The sequence below is a fragment of the Eptesicus fuscus genome, chromosome 3 (assembly GCF_027574615.1).
Source record: "Eptesicus fuscus isolate TK198812 chromosome 3, DD_ASM_mEF_20220401, whole genome shotgun sequence".
NCBI classification, from domain to species: Eukaryota; Metazoa; Chordata; class Mammalia; order Chiroptera; family Vespertilionidae; genus Eptesicus; species Eptesicus fuscus.
Window position 1 is genome coordinate 69,898,275 of NC_072475.1, and position 19,296 is coordinate 69,917,570.

Below are 19,296 nucleotides of genomic sequence, written 5' to 3' on the forward strand. Positions count from 1 at the left end.
CAAGAAACATCAATCCATTGCTTCCTGTACCTGCCCCAACCAGGGATCCAACCCAAAACCCGTGTATGTGCTCTGACCAGGAATTGAATCTGCCACCTTTCCTGGGACAACTGAAAAGCTGGAGTTTTAATTGTTTGAGCAACTTTCTTAAGAAAGAAGATGTTGCCTTAGCCATTTTGGCTCAGTAGATAGAGCATGGGCCTACAAACTGAAGGGTCCTGGGTTTGATTCTGGTTAAGGGCACATGCTGGAGTTGCAGGTTTGATCCCCAGTAGGGGGCGTGCAGGAGGCAGCCGGTCAATGATTCTCATCATTGATGTTTCTATCTCTTGCTTTCTCTCTGAAATCAATAAGAATATATATATATATATATATATATATATATAATATATATATATATATATATATATATATTTTTTTTTTTTTTTTAAAGAAAGATGTTATGTAGTACATGAAAACAATTTTTGCTTTCTTCAAGCCACCAATCTGGCCCTGAAATTCAACTGTTTCCGAAAGTTCTGGTTTAAATCCCTTCATTCCTATGGTTCAGAAGTCTTTTTTTGTTTTTCCCTTAGAATTTTTCTGAAGTTTTAACTTCCCCAGATCTCCTGAGCCACACCTTAGATAATTATGTTAAAAAGCTCACACACACACAAAAAAAAGGCCAGGAATGGTATTAATCCCTTCATACCACAGTTCCCTCTTATATAAAAACACAGGTAGCATTGTGGGGGAGGGAAGAAAAGGAAGGAGGAAGGAGTTCCTTTGGTTGGCAGGAAGTAGGAGGAGACTTTTTTTTTTCTTTCTTTTTTTATCTTGTGTCTAGGAGGAGGCTTTTTAAAGCAATCTTGGGTCAGGGGCCATTTCAGAAATAAGAACATTTTCTTCGTCAGCCTTGAATTAGTTTCTCAGTATGGAAAATGCAAAAGGCAAGAAGGTAAGGACATTTTAATGGCTTTGTTTTCTGTCTTTGTGTGTTACACTCTCATCATCAGCACATTCATTCTTTTCTTTTTTTGGGGGGTAAGAGAACATTTATTGGGTAAATTACAGAGGTAGAAAAAGTAATTGCTAGAAGAAATGGGCTTAGCAAACAAGTTCTAGAGGTAAAAGAGAGTGAGGAAGCTAATGGTGAGGTGCCTGGGGCAGGGAGAGAGAGGGGGAAGGGAAAGTAAGTTCTAGATATGATGGAAGCCTGCTATGTTGCAGTGAGAAAATAAATAAGAAATGAGTTGGCTGTTTTTGGTTTTAAAGAGATGCTTTATCCTGTCGAAATAATCAGGTATCGGGGCTAGAAGGAAATGGTAATGGGAGAAAAAGAGAGGCGAGGAAAAGACTTTAGAAAGAGGCAGTTGACTAAGGCTGGGAGAAAAATGAGATCCTAAACCAAAGGTGCTGTGTCTGAGCTGGTCTTTTCCTGGGGTTGTTAGAGCCAAGAAATAATTAGAAGCCATACATACTGATGAGCACTGCAGACAGAAACGAAAGGTGGAGAGGCTTTGAGGTTACTACTGTGGGGGCTAAAAAACTATATTATACTTTTCCTCCCACCTTCTAAGTTCTTCTGGCTGGACTAATCAAATTAGCAGAGACAGATTAATAGGAGAAAATAAAGTTTTAATACATGCGCGTGGGGAATTCACATGGGCATGAAAATTCCCGAAGACAGTGAGGCAACTTTGCCATTTTGGACAAAATAGAAAAGGGTGTGTATGTGTGTGGCGGGGGGGGGGGGGGGGGGGGGGGCGCTGCAGGGGAGAATAGTGAGATCTTACATTCGTAAGTGAGAATGGGCAATTTACAGGTAGAGAAAGAGCAGAGCTTACATGGCAGAAAAATCCTAGCCAAAGACCCCCCCCACCTGAAGCCCTCTTATTATCTTAATTCAAATTAGGCCAAGGTGAACATCCTAAGATCTTTGTGAAGCAGTTTCTCAGTCTGAAGCTCTTGGGGTGAGGGGGTCAAAGGTTCTTTCCAGTGCTTGCTTCGGCAGCACATATACTAAACTTGGAATGATACAGAGATTAGCATGGTCCCTGTGCAAGGATGACACGCAAATTCGTGAAGTGTTCCATATATATATATATATATATATATATATATTGAACACTTCACGAATCTTCTATCAGGTATTGATAACTAAGGTTACAAAACCTTAATATTCTTTCTGAGACATGTTTCTTAATAAACAGCTTAAAATCAATATCCAATAAGGGCAGCCTCAGGGTGGCCAAAGTTTGGTTTCTTTCAGTACAGAAGAATTGAACAATTGCCAAGAAACCTGATCACTCTTGGGATCTCTTCCTAGAACCGAGTCATTTTTGCCCTCTCAATTTTAAGATTTTTGTGAGGTCCAAAAGTGAGTATTTTGTGAAAGAGCTTTGCAAATGTAAAATTTGAATATGAATGTTAAACTGCTATAGAGTTGTAAAAATGCCATACAAATGTTAATTTGTCCAGTACTCCCACCTGGATGGATGATAGAAAGGCTTTAGATTTGGGAGCAAATTGACCTTAGATTTAATTTTATCTAAAATACTGTGTGCCCTTAATTTTGTAACCTTAGTTATCAATACCTGATAGAAGATAGAGGCTCAACAGAGGTCAGTTTCTCTGTTTCTCCATATCCACTGTTCTCTTGTTTCTTTTGATTCAATTAACCAATAAGTGCCTATAATGAAAAGTAAAGAAATTCTACCCTGGTGGGGGTTACAATCAAATGGAGTAATAGGCACTGATCAAATCACAAGCAAATGTAAAATTGCAGCTGACAACTGGTGGAATGAGGAAATGATGTAGATTTGCCGTGGTCTATAAAGGCTAAAAAGGATTACCAGATGAACTAAAACTGGAAGTGAGAGTCAAAAAGAGTAAGTTTTAAAATGTAAATAGAACCCGAGGGTAGGGTGGAGGGGGAGGGTGGAGCTGAGGGAAATCTTTTTATTTTTATCTATCAGGTTTTTTTTGTGTGTTTTTTTTATCCTCACCCAAGGATCTTTTCCCATTGATTTTTAGAGAGAGGAAAAAACAGAGAGAAATATCTGATGTGAAGGAAACACATCGATTGGTTGCCTCCTGCACCCACCCCAACAGAGCCCGGGCCAGAGAGGAGCCTGCAACCAAGGTACTTGCCCTTGACTGGAATCTAACCTGGGACCCTTGGATTTGCAGGCCGACACTCTATCCACTGAGCCAAACGGGCTAAGGTAGGGAAATCTCTTTAGGTCAAAGTACCGTAACTATGTTGGGAAGGAAAGGAATGCTGATACTGAAACTTGGGGCAATGGAGAGTAGTAGAAAAAATAAAAAATTGAAATGGAAAATATGAGGCTGGTATGTTGTATTAAGGGCATTTGATTATCCAGATATTTCCCTGCTAAGAACAATAATGGATGTATAGCATCTCTATGGGAAACATTTCTTGGAAGCGGTCAAGAATAAAGAAATGGGGGTGGGGGGAAGGGGTTGTAAATCTTCCTGGTGAGAGATAAGGATAATGTGGGTGATATAAGGGCTTCCTCCAAAGCTGAGCATAATTTCCTCTATTTTATTTGTATCTATATTTTGTGTCTTCTCTCATACATTCAAATTGGCCTTCTCCCATTTCTCCATCATTGTTTCACTATCTTATACATAAACCCGAGCATTAAGATGATACCCAGGGAATACACACTGCCAGCGGGTTTCAGTGACCTTCAGTAACCGTCTTGGTGTCTTGGGTGTGGATAACCTTAAGGCAGATAATGTGATGTGGTGGGTCAGACACCAGAGGAATGACTGACTGGCTCTTCTATCCCCAGCAGAAGTCCCCAAAGAAGTCAGGGGAGCGGCAAAAAGCTTCAAAATCCCAACCGGTACCAACTAAAGAGAAATACGGGGCTGCTGGTGAACCAAGTCAACAAAGAACCTCAGAGATGGAGACCAAACGGAAGCGATCTAAGAAAGATGACCAAGGTAAGAGGTACACAGCCCCTCAAATCTCATTTTCTTGGTTTAAGCCTGAGGAACTTTTCTGGAGAAGGAAATAAATGTTTGTCCTCTACTCTGCAAAGCCATATGCGTCCTTTGAAGCCTGGCTTAAATCTCACCTTCCTGAAGCCTTCTTTCAGTCACCTCTTAAAAGCTATTACTTCCTGTCTCCAAACTCCCACAATCATTTTGCTCCCACTCTGACTAGGAGAAAATTCTGAGATGTCCTAAATTACAGCCGCCCAAGTGGGAGCAAAAGACAGAACTGTTGGTCTGTTGATGTCCAGAGGCCAGCTAAGAAAGGACTGCTCACATTCTTCCTGTTGTTTGGAGCTTGGATTAAATTCCCGGCTGTATTTCTACAGATTATTTTAGCCAAACACCATCACACTCCATGAGCTGTGTCTTTAAGTGTGGGCTTTCTGACTCTATGCTTATCTATGCCTATCCCAGTCCTGGCTCCACTTCACCCTCTCCCACCCCTTTGCCGACGGCTAATCTAAATTCTTTCACGTGGCTGTACACCTTTCTTCCCCCTCCCTGCTTCTTAATATATAAAAACACTTGTAAACTCCCAAGTCAATGGACATGCTTGTCTCTTCCACCTACCCAAGCTACTGGTGGTTCGGACTTCATGTCCCAAGACCCATCTCCTTTTTAGCTAGCATTTCTGGCTCAATGAAACCTTTCTTTAAAAAAAAAAAAAAAGGACTTTGAGCCATGGAAATTAAAATTTTTATTTTAACTAGCTGCTTGGAGTAAGGACCTCAATGTGCAATGACTTGGGGCAGACCAATGCAGGTTTGCAATTACATTCTTGAAACTCACCCTGGCTGGTTTGGCTCAGTGGATAGAGCATCAGCCTGCAGACTGAAGGGTCCCTGGTTCAGTTTTTAGGTTGCAGGCTCCTGGCTCTGGTTGGGGTATATGCGGGAGGCAAACCAATCGATGGCTGAGTCAGGGGTGGAAGGTCAGTTGTAATTTATATAGAATGATTCGGTAAAACTTCTAAACTATACCCAGCTAGTAACGTGGACTCAGTAAATGCTGGGAATTATTAGTGTAGACATAATTGTGTCTGTTCTGGAGTTGTGTTCTGTAAGTCTTTTCTTAAATGGTGTGTTGGGGTGCAGCAGGAGGCCTGTGTGCTAGGACAGCAGTGCTGCCCTGGTGGGGTGGGCTGGCAGATCTGTGGGTAACAGTGGTTGTGCTGCACATTGCTGAGTGGTTTACAGTTTTGCGAGAGGACAAGGCATCACTGCATATTTATGATCACAGGTCTAAAACTTCTCTCATTTCCCTGGATTGGAAGTACGATCTCTAAGCAACTTCCTTGGAATTTCTGGGCTAAGTAGGTCACAAGTGTGTGTGAGGAGTGGGGAGTTTTAGGAATTAAAAACTGGGGAACTCAGAAGTATTAAGTCTTAGGTGTGAGGACTGTGCCTTTGAGGTTTTGTGGACATGGGTAAATCATTTAACTCTATACTGGGGACTGTACTATGATAACTAAAAGTGATTGTACTTTTGACATTTTAAAAGGTCACATGAGAGTTAATTATTACTAATTTTATCCCTTTCTCCTTCAGTTTCTTGTCCAGAAAAGATGGAACCAGAAAAAAAAAGAATAAGAATTCACAAGAAGATACCAATTCCTCCGCTGCCCCTTCACTTGCCACCAGTTAACCTGATTCATCGAGACGTCGTGAGGGGTTGGTGTCAGCAATTAAAGCTGAGCACCAGCGGCCAGGTGAGGGCCTGGGCTGTTAGTTAGTGTGGCTAGAAGGCAGCGTGGGAACCTTGATCTAATTATTGACTCATTTTCTCTTGTCTTAGAAATGGGAAACATATGATAGGCTGCGCGCATATGCTTACCCTAATCAAAAGGTGAGTAATTTGTAAGAAATTTGGTAGAATGGAGGCTTCCGTTATCATCCTAATTACCTATTTTAGCATGAAAAAGTTGTAAAATAATTGACCTAGCCCTTCTTTTCCCCTCCACTCCTAAAAAGGCACAACATCCCTGTCCTCAGTTTTCACCAACTCTGCAAAGAGTAATAAAAATGATGCTGTACTTCTTTTTTTTAAAAAAAAAAAATGTTTTTATTGATTTGGAGAGAGGAGTATCAAGCTGTTGCCTCCCGCATGTGCCCCAACCAGGAATCGAACCGTCAACCTTTTAAGGGACACTAGCCTGGGTGAGGCTTCATTTATTTTATTTTATTTATTTTATTTCAGACAGGAAGAGAGAGGGAGATAGAAACATCAATGATGAGAGAGAATCATTGATTGGTTGCCTCCTGCATCCCCTCCCCCGCCTCCCCATTGGGGATCGAACCCACAACCCGGACATGTGCCTTGACCAGTAATTGAACCATGACCTTCTGGTTCATAGTTCAATGCTCAACCACTGAGCCACGCCAACTGAGCGAGGCTGCACTTCTGATAACACTAATCTCTCCAATCCTATTTGTAGAATATTCCAGTCAAACCAGAGGAGGCAAAGATATTGACTTTAGCACAAAGGAAATTGAAGATGCAGCAGGGGGAAATGACTCTGGACAGTTTTGGTCTTCCTGAACTGCCTGCTCCCCTGGTGGGGGGGCCTGCTCCTGACGGGGGTGCTGCTGCTCTCCTGGAGGGAATGGACAATATTTTCGTGACAACTTCCACCCCGGATGATGTGTTTGCCTCCTGGAGCAGAATTGCAGCCACTACCGGGAAGACTGGGAAAACTAGGAAGATGGAGACTGTGAGGTTGACACAGGAGGCCTCTGGTAAGCCCCATATCAAAGCTGGTTCTGGTTCAGATTAGGAAATAAGTTTAATTGATATTATTATTATTTAATGGTGTGTGTTTTTGTTGTTGTTAGTCCTCACCAGAGGACAGTTTTTTGTTTTTTGTTTTCAGAGAATGGAAAGGAGCAAGACTACAAACAGAAACATTGATGTGATAGAGAGAGACATCAATTGGTTGCCTCCTGCACAGGCCTGGACCAGGGCTGGGGATCAAGCCTGCAACCAAGATACAGACCTTTGACCAGAATTGAACCTGAGACCCTTCAGTCTGCAGGCTTATGCTCTACCTACTGAGCCAAACCAGCTAAGGAGCTTAATTGATATTAATCTCAATTTAGGTATATCTAAATGACCTAAAGGGCTAGTGATTCCTGCCATCACCCCTAGTTTCTGATTCAAGGCCTGAGAATGTGCAATTCTGGCAATTTTCTTGGCACTGCTGAGGATGCTAGTCGGGGGACCACCCACTCTGAAAACCACTGCTCTAAATTACTGGTGTCATCACAAAGGGATGACAATCTGTTTGAGTTCATTTATTTCCCCTTTAAGGAATTAGAGTGTAATCATTTTGGCTCAGTGGATAGAGTGTCAGCCTTCGGACCAAAGGATCCCAGGTTTGATTCTGGTCAAGGGCATGTCCCTCGGTTTCAGGCTTCTTCCAGGGCATGGTCAGGGAGTGTGCAGGAGGCAACCAGTTGATGTGTTCCTCTCACATCAATATTTCTGATAATTCTCTTTCCCTCTCACTTCCACTATCTCTAAAAATCAATGGAAAAAATACCCTCGGGTAAAGATTTAAAAAAAAAAAAGAAGGGCAGACTCTAAAATCAACTGCCTGAGCTGAAATCTTGGGTCTTCTAACATCCATTAAATGAGAAACACTGACAGATTGTTTCAGCTTTTTCCCATCATAAAATGGGTTAAGAATACAATGCCACCTCTACATCTGTAAGGGTTATAGATGATATAATTAAGGAAGACAATAAACTGGCGAGCTAAACAAACTGCCTGTTGAAGTGTTCACACCCTTGGGCCTATTTCATGAAGGCCATTCAGACCTCTCTGGGTTAGTCTTTCTGTGGAAGGAAACCAGAATGGGTCATCCACCAATATAACTCTTCGACATAAATAGATTTATTTTGAGGTGAAGGCAATTAAACTCAGGAAAAAAACCCTCCCCCTTTTCTGCCTAAAGGGAGGACATAAATTATCCTTTTGCCAGAGATGCTTTGGTCAACTGAGAGATGGTACCAGAGGAACCTGTGAGCAAACCTTACTCCATTAGTGTCCTCCCATGTATTTACCTCCCCACAGTTCACCACCCCTTGTGGCCTAAACCTGCTTTCCTTCATCCTGTCATCTCTCCACAAGTATATTGTTCTTTGTAGAAGATGTTCTATAAGATGGAATTCTAAGCCGCCATTTTGAGTCCAGTTTTGTTGTGTTTTCTCCTACCTGGCATGAACTTCATGCATTAATAAAGTGTTTTTCTCATATTAATCTGTCTTTTTAGAATCCCAGCCGGAAGCCTAAGATGGGTAGAGGTAAAGTTTTGCCTCCCCCACACCACCATCTACCCACTTGCAGCTTATACCACTTCCAACTATAGTTTTTGTTTCTTTTTAAAGTTGTAACAGGAGCCGTCTTGCATTCTTTTCTAAAGGGAATAGGATACAGCAGGTTAACTCAAAATTCCAGGGTTCATATCTCAAGAGCTAGCACTTGAGAAAGAATCAAAGACCAGGATGCAATTTTGAACGTGATTTGGTCTTGCTCTGTTCGTACTTATCTCTTTTTCCTTCCCCAGATAACAAGTGGTGTGTGGTCCATGGACAGAGTCTCCCTGCAGACACAGAGGGTTGGGTTCAGCTACAGTTTTATGCTGGGCAAGCCTGGGTTCCTGAGAAACCGGGGCAAGTGTGTGCACTCTTCTTGATACCTTCCCGCAACTTTCCACCCCCACACCTGGAGGATAATATGTTGTGCCCCAAATGCATTCACAGGTAATTACCTAGTTCTTTTCTACAAACTAAAAGTGGGCCCTTGGATTTTAGTTGAGGGAGACAAGAAATGGATGTTTCTTCATTTTATTTATTTATTTTTTTTAAATAGAACTTATATTTATTATGCATATTGTATGTGCTCTTTTTTTAAATATTTTTTTTATTGATTTTTTACAGAGAGGAAGAGAGAGGGATAGAGAGTTAGAAACATCGATGAGAGAGAAACATCAATCAGCTGCCTCTTGCACACCCCTACTGGGGATGTGCCCGCAACCAAGGTACATGCCCTTGACCGGAATCGAACCTGGGACCCTTGAGTCCACAGGCCGATGCTCTATCACTGAGCCAAACTGGTTTTGGCTGTTTCTTCATTTTAATAAGCCCTGTATTTCAAGCAAAAGTTATCAGTAAAGAATTTCAAGAAAATTATCACCCATTAGTATATTCCTAGGAAAAAAAGTTATGTCTATTTGGAGAACCATAATTTTAGAGAAACAGACATTTATAATTACTATATTCCAAGTATATGCACTACACTGAAATGATGACTATCCAAAAAAACCAAAGAAATATTCTTTTAAGTAGCCTACAGTCTAATGCAGATGATTGGTTTGTAAACATCTGGAAACATTTGATGCCATGTGGTGACTGGCATCAAAAAAGAGACTTATTAACCTACGGGAAGAACTGACTAGATGAAAAGCAGTAAGGTCATTTTTCAATATGGGGATCAGAGCCGAGGCTGTGAAGGAACCTTAGGACAATATAGAATTGAAAGTAGTTCATTGTGACAGAATATTGCAGAAAATAAGCCTCAGTTTTCTGTTACAAAATACGCATGATAATGCCTATCTAAAGGTTTTTTTAAAAAAATAAATGCGTAAACAAAAAAAATGTACATTTGCAGTTGGGGGGATGATGAGGAGTTGAGTCAAGCAGCTCATCCCTAGGCGATGGGCCACTGAAGGGTTTTAAGCAGGTAAATGGACTGAGGCTTACATTCCAAGGAAGAAAGGGTGTACGAACATGTTAAAGGAGGCAGAAAAGAAACAAGAGCTGGACTATGAAGTTAATGGGGAGAGTGCCTGGGGAAACTTTTCTAATTCAAGTGAAGCTTGAAGAAGGTACACATAATATACTTGTTTAGATGATATAAGATTCAAAGCAGTACAGGATATAGAAAATTTGGTGTTGGTTGAGTCAGGGGAGGAAGTAGACGCTGCACTTGGAGGTATTTTCTGAAAGTACAAATGGAGTAATAGGATGCTTACAGGGGATTTTCATTAGGGACAAGGAAGATGGGGAGAAAAGAATCCCTCTGGTGCAGCCCAGTCTTAACTCCTAGGGGTCTGTGCCCCTACTGCTCAGCTGTAAGGAATCACCTGGGGCTCTATCTCAGCTTTCTGTTGTCCCACTTACCCTCCACCCCTTTGGTGTCATGGTTACTGAACACCAGAGACCCAGCACAGCTGGTAGAGGATAGCAGTCTGAAGTGGGGCCCCTCAGGCCAAACTCCCCCTTCACCATCTAGGAGTGGCAGCCCCTGGGACCTGGCACAGGGAGTGTATGCTTATCTTTCCCCTTTTGGCTGTCCTACTGACACACTGGGACCATGGGAAATGGTTAAAAAAAATCACTCGGGGGCCTCTCAGGCCCCAGGCTGCACAGAACAGGAATATGATAGAGACGAATGGTAACGTGGCTGAAATTGCCATTCCTAGAGGACCTGGCCATGAGCTTCCCACCCACTATCCTAAAGTTTAAAGACAATTTTACTGGCATTCCAGCACTGGGTTTCTTGACATTTCTTGTTTGGAATTTTAAAGATGACAATCATTTCATTTGCTTTATAGGAATAAGGTATTAGCGAGAAGCTTCCATTGCGAAGGAAAAGGGTACGGCTATGATTGTAACTAATATGATAGAAAGGTGACTGCAATCAACTCCACGGTGCCACTGACAGCAACTCCGGGCTGCTCGACACCCTCCATGCTCCCTGCTTACAGGGCCCAGACAGGTGGGGAGCAGATGTTACTCTCAGACTACCAACAGTGCCTGCTGGTTCGTCTGCTGGGTTACGGTTATGTTTTAAAAGAGACATGCATTTCACAAACTACCATTCATTGCAGTGAAGATGCAAAAGGCACACCATCCAAGGATTACCCATCTGAAACAGAAGGGACTCCAGCAGTTCTTTCACGGTGGGAGCCTGAACTGAACCTCTCGAGGGGAGTGGAGAGATGGATGTGCTCCCTCACTAGACTCCTGCCTCAGAATTGTGTCCACTCCCAAAAGACATTCTTAATATTCAAAACATTTTGTGAAGTTGTCTTAACTTGGGATTTCTGTAGTGTGTCTCTGGGATAAAAACACGGGGCACTTGGGCCAGTATCATTGCCAGTTGTAACTGTTTTGTATATTATGTCCAAGGTTACTTCTGAGTCATAAATACCTAGTATGCTTAAAATACATATGTAAAATAATCCATCTGCTATGTTTCGGGAACTTTGCTGTATGCAAATTATTGCTAATGTTCTTAAATCGGTAGGATTAAGCCAAAAGGCATGATTTTGTTTCAGTGTAATAAATAATATACACTCTATTTCTTATTAGTGTATGTATATTATTTTGTTTTCTTTTTTAACTTTTTCCCTTTTTACATTGGATTGCTCAAATTTCTATTTTATTTCCTTCCTCTCTTTATTAATTTGGGAATCTTACCTACTTTGCTTTTCAGTTCTGCTTATAGACAGTTCCCTGTTCCTAACACACTAAAATAAACTTAAAATTATCTTTATATAAAATAAGTCCTATCACTAAGATTGTTTAGTTACCCCTCCTTACTGCCCCTGGCAGAATAAAATCTAGTCACATTCCCCAATCCTCCATAAAATCCACAAACCTCCCCCAAATTACTATAAAGTTTTCACTATCCCCCCTTCACTGTCTTTGTCCCAAGCTCTTAGAATATTTCAAAGAAGGGACAAATTGAAGTTACATACTCTATAACTCCATGACAAAGGGGCCTTGTGGTATGGTCTTGATGGGGGAGGGCGGAGGCAAGAGAAGAGCCATTTTTCCCATCTAGAAATTAAAATTAACAGCCACAAAGATATGTCTGTGCCCATAAGCACATGTGTGGTGTGTTTGTGTGTGTGTGTAAAGTATGAGGTGCAATAGAAATCTGGGGCCAGCCCTCCAAATTTTCCTTATCTCCCAAGAAACAGACAACTAAGAGTTGGTGCTGAAGTAACAGCTCTGGAGTCCAAAGTCCTGCCAAGACATTGCTGACTGAGGCAAAGGAACCTGCTTGTAGAAAGTCTGTGAACTCACTGACAGGAAGCAAAAGTGGAAGTGACCACATCTTCGAGGATCCCCCAACCCTAAGGAGCAGAGATGGAAAGAAGAAAGAGGGGAGAAATTTTTTTGTTAATCCTAACCCAAAGATATTTTTCCATTGATTTTTAGAAAGAGTGGAAGGGTGGGGAGGGGGAGAAAGAATGGTAGGGAAGGGGAGAGACAGAGAGAGAGAAAAACATGGATGTAAAAGAGACACATCGACTGATTGCCTCCTGCAGGATGGTGAGGTACATGCCCTTGACCAAAATTGAACCCGGGATCCTTCAGTCCAAGGGCTGATGCTCCTCTATCCACTGAGCCAAACTGGTTAGGGCAAAAACTTATTTTTCATTTTTTTGTTAATCCTCACCCAAGGATACTTTTTCATTGACTTTTTTTTTTTTTAAGGTCATTCCCTTTTACCAGGCAACTTTATTTATTTATTTATTTATTTATTTTATTTTTTAATTATTTTATTGATTAAGGTATCACATATTTGTCATCAAACCCCCCCTCCCCGTTACCTTCCCAAACCCCCCCCACATGCATGCCCCTCTCCCCCTGTTGTCCGTGATCACTGGTTAGGCTCATGTGCAAGCACACAAGTCCTTTGGTTGATCTATCTCCCTTGTCCCCACCCTCCCCTACCTTCCCTCTGAGGTCTGACAGTCTGATCAATGCTGTTCTTCTTCAGTCTATGTTGTTCATCTTTTCCCCTAGATGAGTGAGCTCATGTGATACTAGGAATACACTTATAGGAACCGAAAATGAGACAAGCAATAATAGTTATGCTGAGAGGCAAATGAATCAGTCTATAGTGAGTTTCCTTCTGGGCCAACAGTTCTTTTGAGTCCTGGTTTCTATGTCCAACAGTTGTTTATGTGTACATAACAGCAATGATATTTCAGTTCTGGATGGTGGGCAAATGGTGGTAATGCAGGTCCGACCCTCTCTGGTTTGGTCCTGGGCAATCTGCAGTGATGCACATCTGCTGACTGCTAGTATGGCAAGGCATGGTCAGCGTCTTCCATCTCTGGACTGTTTCTCTTCAGACTTCATGGCTGGAGCAGCAACTTTATTTTCAAAATATATTTTATTGATTTTCACAGAGAGGAAGGGAGAGGGATAGACGGTTAGAAACATCGAACAGCTGCCTCCTGCACACCCCCTACTGGGGATATGCCCAAAACCAAGTACATGCCCTTGACCAGAATCAAACTTGGGACCCTTCAGTCCACAGGCCAGGCTGACGCTCTATCCACTGAGCCAAACCAGTTAGGGCTCCATTGATTTTTAGAGAGAAAAAAGACAGAAAAACATCGATGTGTCCATTAATTGCCTCCTACAAGCACTGACCAAACCTGCAACCAAGGTACATGACCTTGACCAGAATCAAACCCAGGACCCTTCAGTCCATGGGCCAAAGCTCTATCCACTGAGCTAGAATAGCCAAGGCAAAACTCATTTTTTTTTTTTAGAAGCAAAGTTGTTTTGACACAAGTAAAGACATCTTCATTCTTCATCTGTTGTCATTGATAAGCAGTCAGCAGCCCAACACCTAAGGAGCCCCACTGGGGGCTTATCCTACACTAGAGACCCAGTGCATGAATTCATGCACAGGTGGGGTCCCTCTGGGTGGTCTGCAGTCCAACACCAACTGCAGCTCCTACCTGCCACTCTTGCTCATCCCGGCCCCACTGTGCTTGCCACAGGCTCACGCCCAATCAGTCCTGATTGGGAGAGTCCTGCATCTGGTGCCCTCCCAAGGGGAGGGGCCTGTGGGATTGGGCTGAAACCTGCTCTCTGACATTTCCTGAGGGGTCCCAATTGTGAGAGGGTGCAGGCCAGGCTGAGGAACCCCACCGGTGCACAATAAGTCTGGGGAGGGAATGTGGGAGGGCATGTCTGGCCCATCTTGCTCAGTCCCAATCAGCCAGACCCCAGCAGCAAGCTAACCTACCAGTCTGAGCATCTGCCTGCCCTCTGGTGTTCAGTGCACATCATAGCAAGTGATTGAACAGGCTTAGCATTCATTAGCATATTACGCTTTGATTGGTTGTTCAGTTGTTCTGCCACTTGGTCTATTTGAATATTACCTTTTTATTATATCTACACTAATAAAAGAGAAACATGAAAATTGACCATCCCTTCGCTACACCCACCAGCCAATCAGGAGTGGGTATGCAAATTAACCCAACAAAGATGGTGTCGGCCATGGAGCTAGAGAAAGCAGGAGGCTTGGGTTGCCCCTGGTGATGGAGGAAGCTAAGCTTCCAGCCTGCCCTGGCCTCTGCTTGAGGAGGGGCTGGGGGCCTGGGTCACCGGGGACGACCCAGGCTTCCAGCCCACCCTGGCTGCTGGTCAAGGAGGGACGGGGGAGTGGCAAGCCTGAAAACGGCCCTCAGCCCCTTACCCAGGCTGGCCACATCCCCATGGGATGAGGGTCCTCACTGGGAGGCTTGGCCAGCCTACAAACAGCCATCAGCCCCTCACCCAGGCTGACCAGGCACCCCAGTTGGACCCTCACCCCTGGGGGCATGGCCAGCCTGTAAACCACCACAGGTCCCTCGCCCAGGCTGCCCCATGCCCCAAGGGAACCCCCACCCTGATCCAGGGCACCCTTCAGGGCAAACCAGCTGGCCCCACCCATGCACCAGGCCTCTATCTATACTAATAAAAGGGTAATATGCTAATTAGACTGGGAGACCTTCCAGGAGACCTTCTGGATGTTCTTCTGGACAAAGCCATGGTGGCGGGGCCGAGGTAGAGGTGGGTAGAGGCCAAGAGGGGAGAGAAGTTGTGGGTGATTAGACCAGGATAGGACAGCATTTCTGGGTGATCAGGCTGGTGGGTTGTCGATTGGGGGTGATCAAGCAGGCGATGGTGGGGGGGAGTTGGGGGCAAGTAGGCTGTCAGTGGGAGTTAGTTGGGAGTGATCAGGACAGTGGGGAGGGCAGGTGGGGGCAAGCAGGCCAGTATGGGGGGCAGTTGGGGGTGAGCAGGCCAGCTGGGGACCAACTGGGGGCGAACACACTGGCACGGGGGTAGTTGGGGTTGATCAGGCTGGCGGGGGGGCCTTTGGGGGTGAGCAGGCCAGCGGTATGGGGCAGTTGGGGGCAAGCAGGCTGGCAGGCAGAGTGGTTAGGGGCAATCAGACAAGCAGGCAGGTGAGCGGTTAGGACCCAGCAGTCCCAGATAGTGAGAGGGATGTCCGACTGCCGGTTTAGGCCTGATCCCTGTAAACCAGCAGTAGGACATTTTTCAAGGAGTCCCAGATTGGAGAGGGTGCAGGCCAGGCTGAGGGACACCCCCCCCCCCCCCGTGCACAAATTTCATGCACCAGGCCACTAGTAAGATAATAAAAGCCTAATATGTTAAGTGTTGAGTTGGCTGGTCGATCTGGACTGAACAAGATGGACTGGACATGCCCTGGGGCCCTCCTGTGGTCCCTTCCCGGCTGGCCAACCTCCCATATCACTCCCTGGCCCTGATTGTGCACAAGTGGGGTTCCCTGTGCCTGACCTGTGCCCTCTGGCAATCCAGGCTGAGAGACTTCTCCCACCTCTCCTGAGTGCACAAATTTCATACACAGGGCCTCTAGTAGATAAATACAAGTGGAGAAGCAACTCTGGCAAAGGGACATTTAGACTGAAAGGGACATTTAGAATTTGTGAGGACTATCTGAGAGTTTAGATTTGGGCAAAGTGACTCTTTTCTAACCTAAAAACTCTCCAAAGACTCTTTGTGCATCTCTCATTCCATATAGATGGTGGTGGGTGATAAACCACCCCAGAATCCAGGTGAAAGACATCAGCCTGCCTATTACACTGAGGTCTTCATTCCCTAGCATCATATCATGCTCTAGCAACAGGGAACTTTTACTTTTGTGCTGGCAGCTAGAAAGCCAGCTCTAGCTTGGATGCCATCTCTCTGAAGTGCCTTCTAGCATAAAAAGACACACCTCGTATTAAATGTGGATGTGTAATTGTAATTTCCACAGAGTACCAGGGCTAAATAAATTGCTGGCAAAGACAATTCAGTCTCTGAGCATAACTTTTGCTGCCCCTTGAAACAATAGATAAAGCAAAACACTATTGTTCCATCATTCAGAAGAGTTTTTTTCCTTCAAAAGAAAAAAAAAAAAAGCAAAAATGCCCATTTATTCTCAGTCAGAAGGTTAAGATTTATAACTATTGCTCTAAAGTAGAAATTAGTTCAATAGTCCTTTTAAGTGGGAATTTCTTGAAATGAAGAATGTGGCAAAAGTTGGGAACACCTTCCAGTACAATTTCATTTTCCTCCTCAGAAAAGGAAAGAACTCAGTAGCGGTCCCTTCCATTTGGAAGTGAGATGGAACTGTCATGGCCAAACTGTTTCTCAGAACCCGAGGGCTCTGCAGATGTCTTACGGGTTTTATTTCTCAGCTAGAGTCACTCCACTTTTACCTGTTATGTGTTGGTGCTCCATAAATATTTACCCTTTAGAATATGTTCTTCTAATTATTTTTTTAAAAGGATTTTGAAAATACAATGCATTTGCAAATAAAAATATATTTGAAATAGGTAATGCATTTTTCTTTCAGAACCCTGTTATTGAAATAAATATTAAAATGCAAGTATTCATAAACAATTTTTCTTAATTTTTAATATATCTACCCTACAGCCTAGATTATTTTTTAAAATATATTTTATTAACTTCATAGAGAAAGGGAGAGGGAGAGAGAGAGATAGAAACATCAGTGATGGGGAAGAATCATTGATCTGCTGCCTCCTGCATGCCCCACACTGGGGATTGAGACCACAACTCAGGCATGTACTCTGATTGGGAATCTAACCATGACCTCCTGGATTATGGGTTGTTGCTCAACCACCAAACCATACCGGCCAGGCCTAGGTTATTATTATTATTTTTTTTTAAATAGCTTTACATCCTGCTTTTGAGCTTTGAGGTATATACTGAAGCCCCAATCTTAAGTTGATGTAACACAACTTAGAGAAATTTGTTGCACCTAATTAAGAGCCTTCTCTGAACCAAGCGCTATGCTTAGAATGAAGATGCCTTTGCTAACTCAAGAGTGTCACAGACTGGTAAGAGAGTCACATGAGTCTGTGGTCAGTGTTTACACCACATCCTTTAGCAGCAGCGCTGATAGGGGCTTCTACTCAAAAGGGGGTTGGGTGGGCTGAGGAAGACAGGAAGAAGCTGGAGCAAACCTGCATAGCCAGCATTCAGACACAGCCAGACACAGCATAGAAGGTCCCTGGGACCTTCATTTTCAGGGGTTCTAAAGGCTGGGGATTTAGGGAGGTCTTGGAATCGAATCAATAGAATATTCATTAGCTTTATGCTGATATACCAAAATGAGATTTATTTTTTTAATTTGTCCTTGGGTGTGGTTGGCAAATGGGACTTAATTGGATTTCTGTTATCTGTCTCCCTGAGTAGGGTGATTTAAGCTATTTACCTTCTGGTTGGGGAGGAGAGTGAAGACCATTTACTCTTAAGTGTCCTTGGTTTAGGGAAGATAGGATTTACTTGATGGATACAAACTGCGTTTAACTATCTGTCTCAACTTTCCCATTCCACTTGTCCTGGAATTTTCTTAGCTTCTTACTTTTCTATAATACCACTACATATTTGTCAGCCTGGATGGTTTGATAATATTACATAATTATTTAAAATTATTTTTAGATATTGCATTGGCCAGTGAGCTCAATAGTTAGAGCATTGGCCCATGCACAGAAAGGTCTCAGGTTCAATTTCTGGTCAAGGGCACATACGTGGGTAGCAGGTTCAATCTCTGACCTGGTCAGAGCACATTCAGGTGGCAACTGATCAATGTGTCTCTCTCACATTAGTGTTTCTCTCTCTCTCTCTCTCTCTCTCTCTCTCTCTCCCCTTCTTTCCCTCTCTACCTCCTTTTCACTCTCTAAAAATCAATGGAAAAAATATCCTTGGGTGATTAAACAAAAAATAAAGTTATTTATTTATTTTTTTATTTATTTATTTTTTTTAAATCCTCACCTTAGGATATTTTTCCATTGATTTTTTGAGAGAGTAGAAGAGAGGGGAAAGACAGAGAAATATTCAAGTGAGAGAAACACATCTATTGGTTGCCTCCTGAATGAGCCCTGACCAGAGCCCGGGCTGAGTGCCCTTGATCAGAATCAAACCCGGACCCTTCATTCCACAGTCTACTCTCTGCTGAGCCAAATTGGGTAGGGCAAAAATAAAATTATTTTCAGATATGAAAAGGATATTGTAATTGAAAGGTGAACGTGGTGGGTTAGCATTGTGGTGGGTTAACACACCTGGGTAGGCTAAATAGCCATCTCAGATGATGACTAAAGAAAATTGAATTTATGTAGAGAAAGGGGGTGGGGGATGGGATATCCAAAGGGAAGGGCTGCACAGCACCGAGCCAAGGGGACATTGGGTCGATGTTGGCAGCCCCCAAGAACTGGAGTTTCATCCTTACATGCAGTCTCTGGCGGGAAACTGGTGTTCATTTGGGTTTGGGGGTTGAGCTGGCGGGCTTGGAATGTGGATGGAATGCAGGTGTGCAGTCAGGTGCCTTCAGGACAGTTTCCATTCTTTGTATGGCCTGATTCCTGTTGTCCAGCAAGTTTTACCTGTTTTTTTGTTTTGTGGCGGGAAGCTTGCAAATGGCCGTTAAAGATTGTATTGCCCTGTAGGCCTAACAGTAATTATACTTAGAAAAAGTCTCCCATCCCCAAATTTATAAAAGAAATGACAGGAGGTCTGGTAGTTCCTTCAAACTAACCCAGGGGAATAGGAGGTGTTTGAGATGAAATGAGATTGGCTAGAACTCAATAGTTGTTGATGCTGGATGATGGATATAGAGGGTTCATGACATTATTGTCTGATTTGTATGTGTTTGAACTTTCCCATAATATAAGTTTCAAAAAGCAAAAACAAACAAACAAAAAACACCCAAAAACCAACATCAAACAAACCACAAGAAAACAAATAAGATAATTATGTTGTAATAAATGCTAAGAAGAAAAAAAGTGGTAATAAAATAGTTTTCCCACTTGAAGTTCTGACTAGCTTAAGGCACTGGGATCAGTTCAGGCTACAGGATTAGTTCCTCTCTAAATTACCGAGGAAAAGCCCACCAGGCCACTCCCCCCACCCCACCCCCCTCAAGTAGATAGGTGAAGTGCTT

The 19,296-nt window shown here is 43.2% G+C and overlaps 1 protein-coding gene and 1 non-coding gene across 2 annotated transcripts; both read left to right on the top strand.

Annotated features, from left to right (window-relative positions):
- The first annotated feature begins 913 nt into the window (after positions 1 to 913).
- On the top strand, positions 914 to 8,800 carry DPPA4 (developmental pluripotency associated 4). The gene is made up of 6 exons (XM_008146684.2): positions 914 to 937; positions 3,801 to 3,954; positions 5,556 to 5,716; positions 5,803 to 5,853; positions 6,443 to 6,743; positions 8,573 to 8,800. Exons 1-6 carry the CDS (start codon positions 914 to 916, stop codon positions 8,770 to 8,772), a joined length of 891 nt encoding a protein of 296 aa, XP_008144906.2. The 3' UTR covers positions 8,773 to 8,800.
- LOC114233427 (U6 spliceosomal RNA) lies at positions 1,978 to 2,081 on the top strand. The gene has a single exon (XR_003619570.1). It is a non-coding gene; the product is annotated as a U6 spliceosomal RNA (small nuclear RNA).
- Positions 8,801 to 19,296: the final 10,496 nt, after the last annotated feature.

Bases quoted from the DNA above. Each gene is read 5' to 3' on its own strand.
- DPPA4 (XM_008146684.2), top strand. From the start codon at position 914: ATGGAAAATGCAAAAGGCAAGAAG. The intron at 5,717-5,802 runs GTGAGGGCCTGG...CTCTTGTCTTAG, and splicing joins AGCTGAGCACCAGCGGCCAG to AAATGGGAAACATATGATAG. The intron at 5,854-6,442 runs GTGAGTAATTTG...TCCTATTTGTAG, and splicing joins ATGCTTACCCTAATCAAAAG to AATATTCCAGTCAAACCAGA.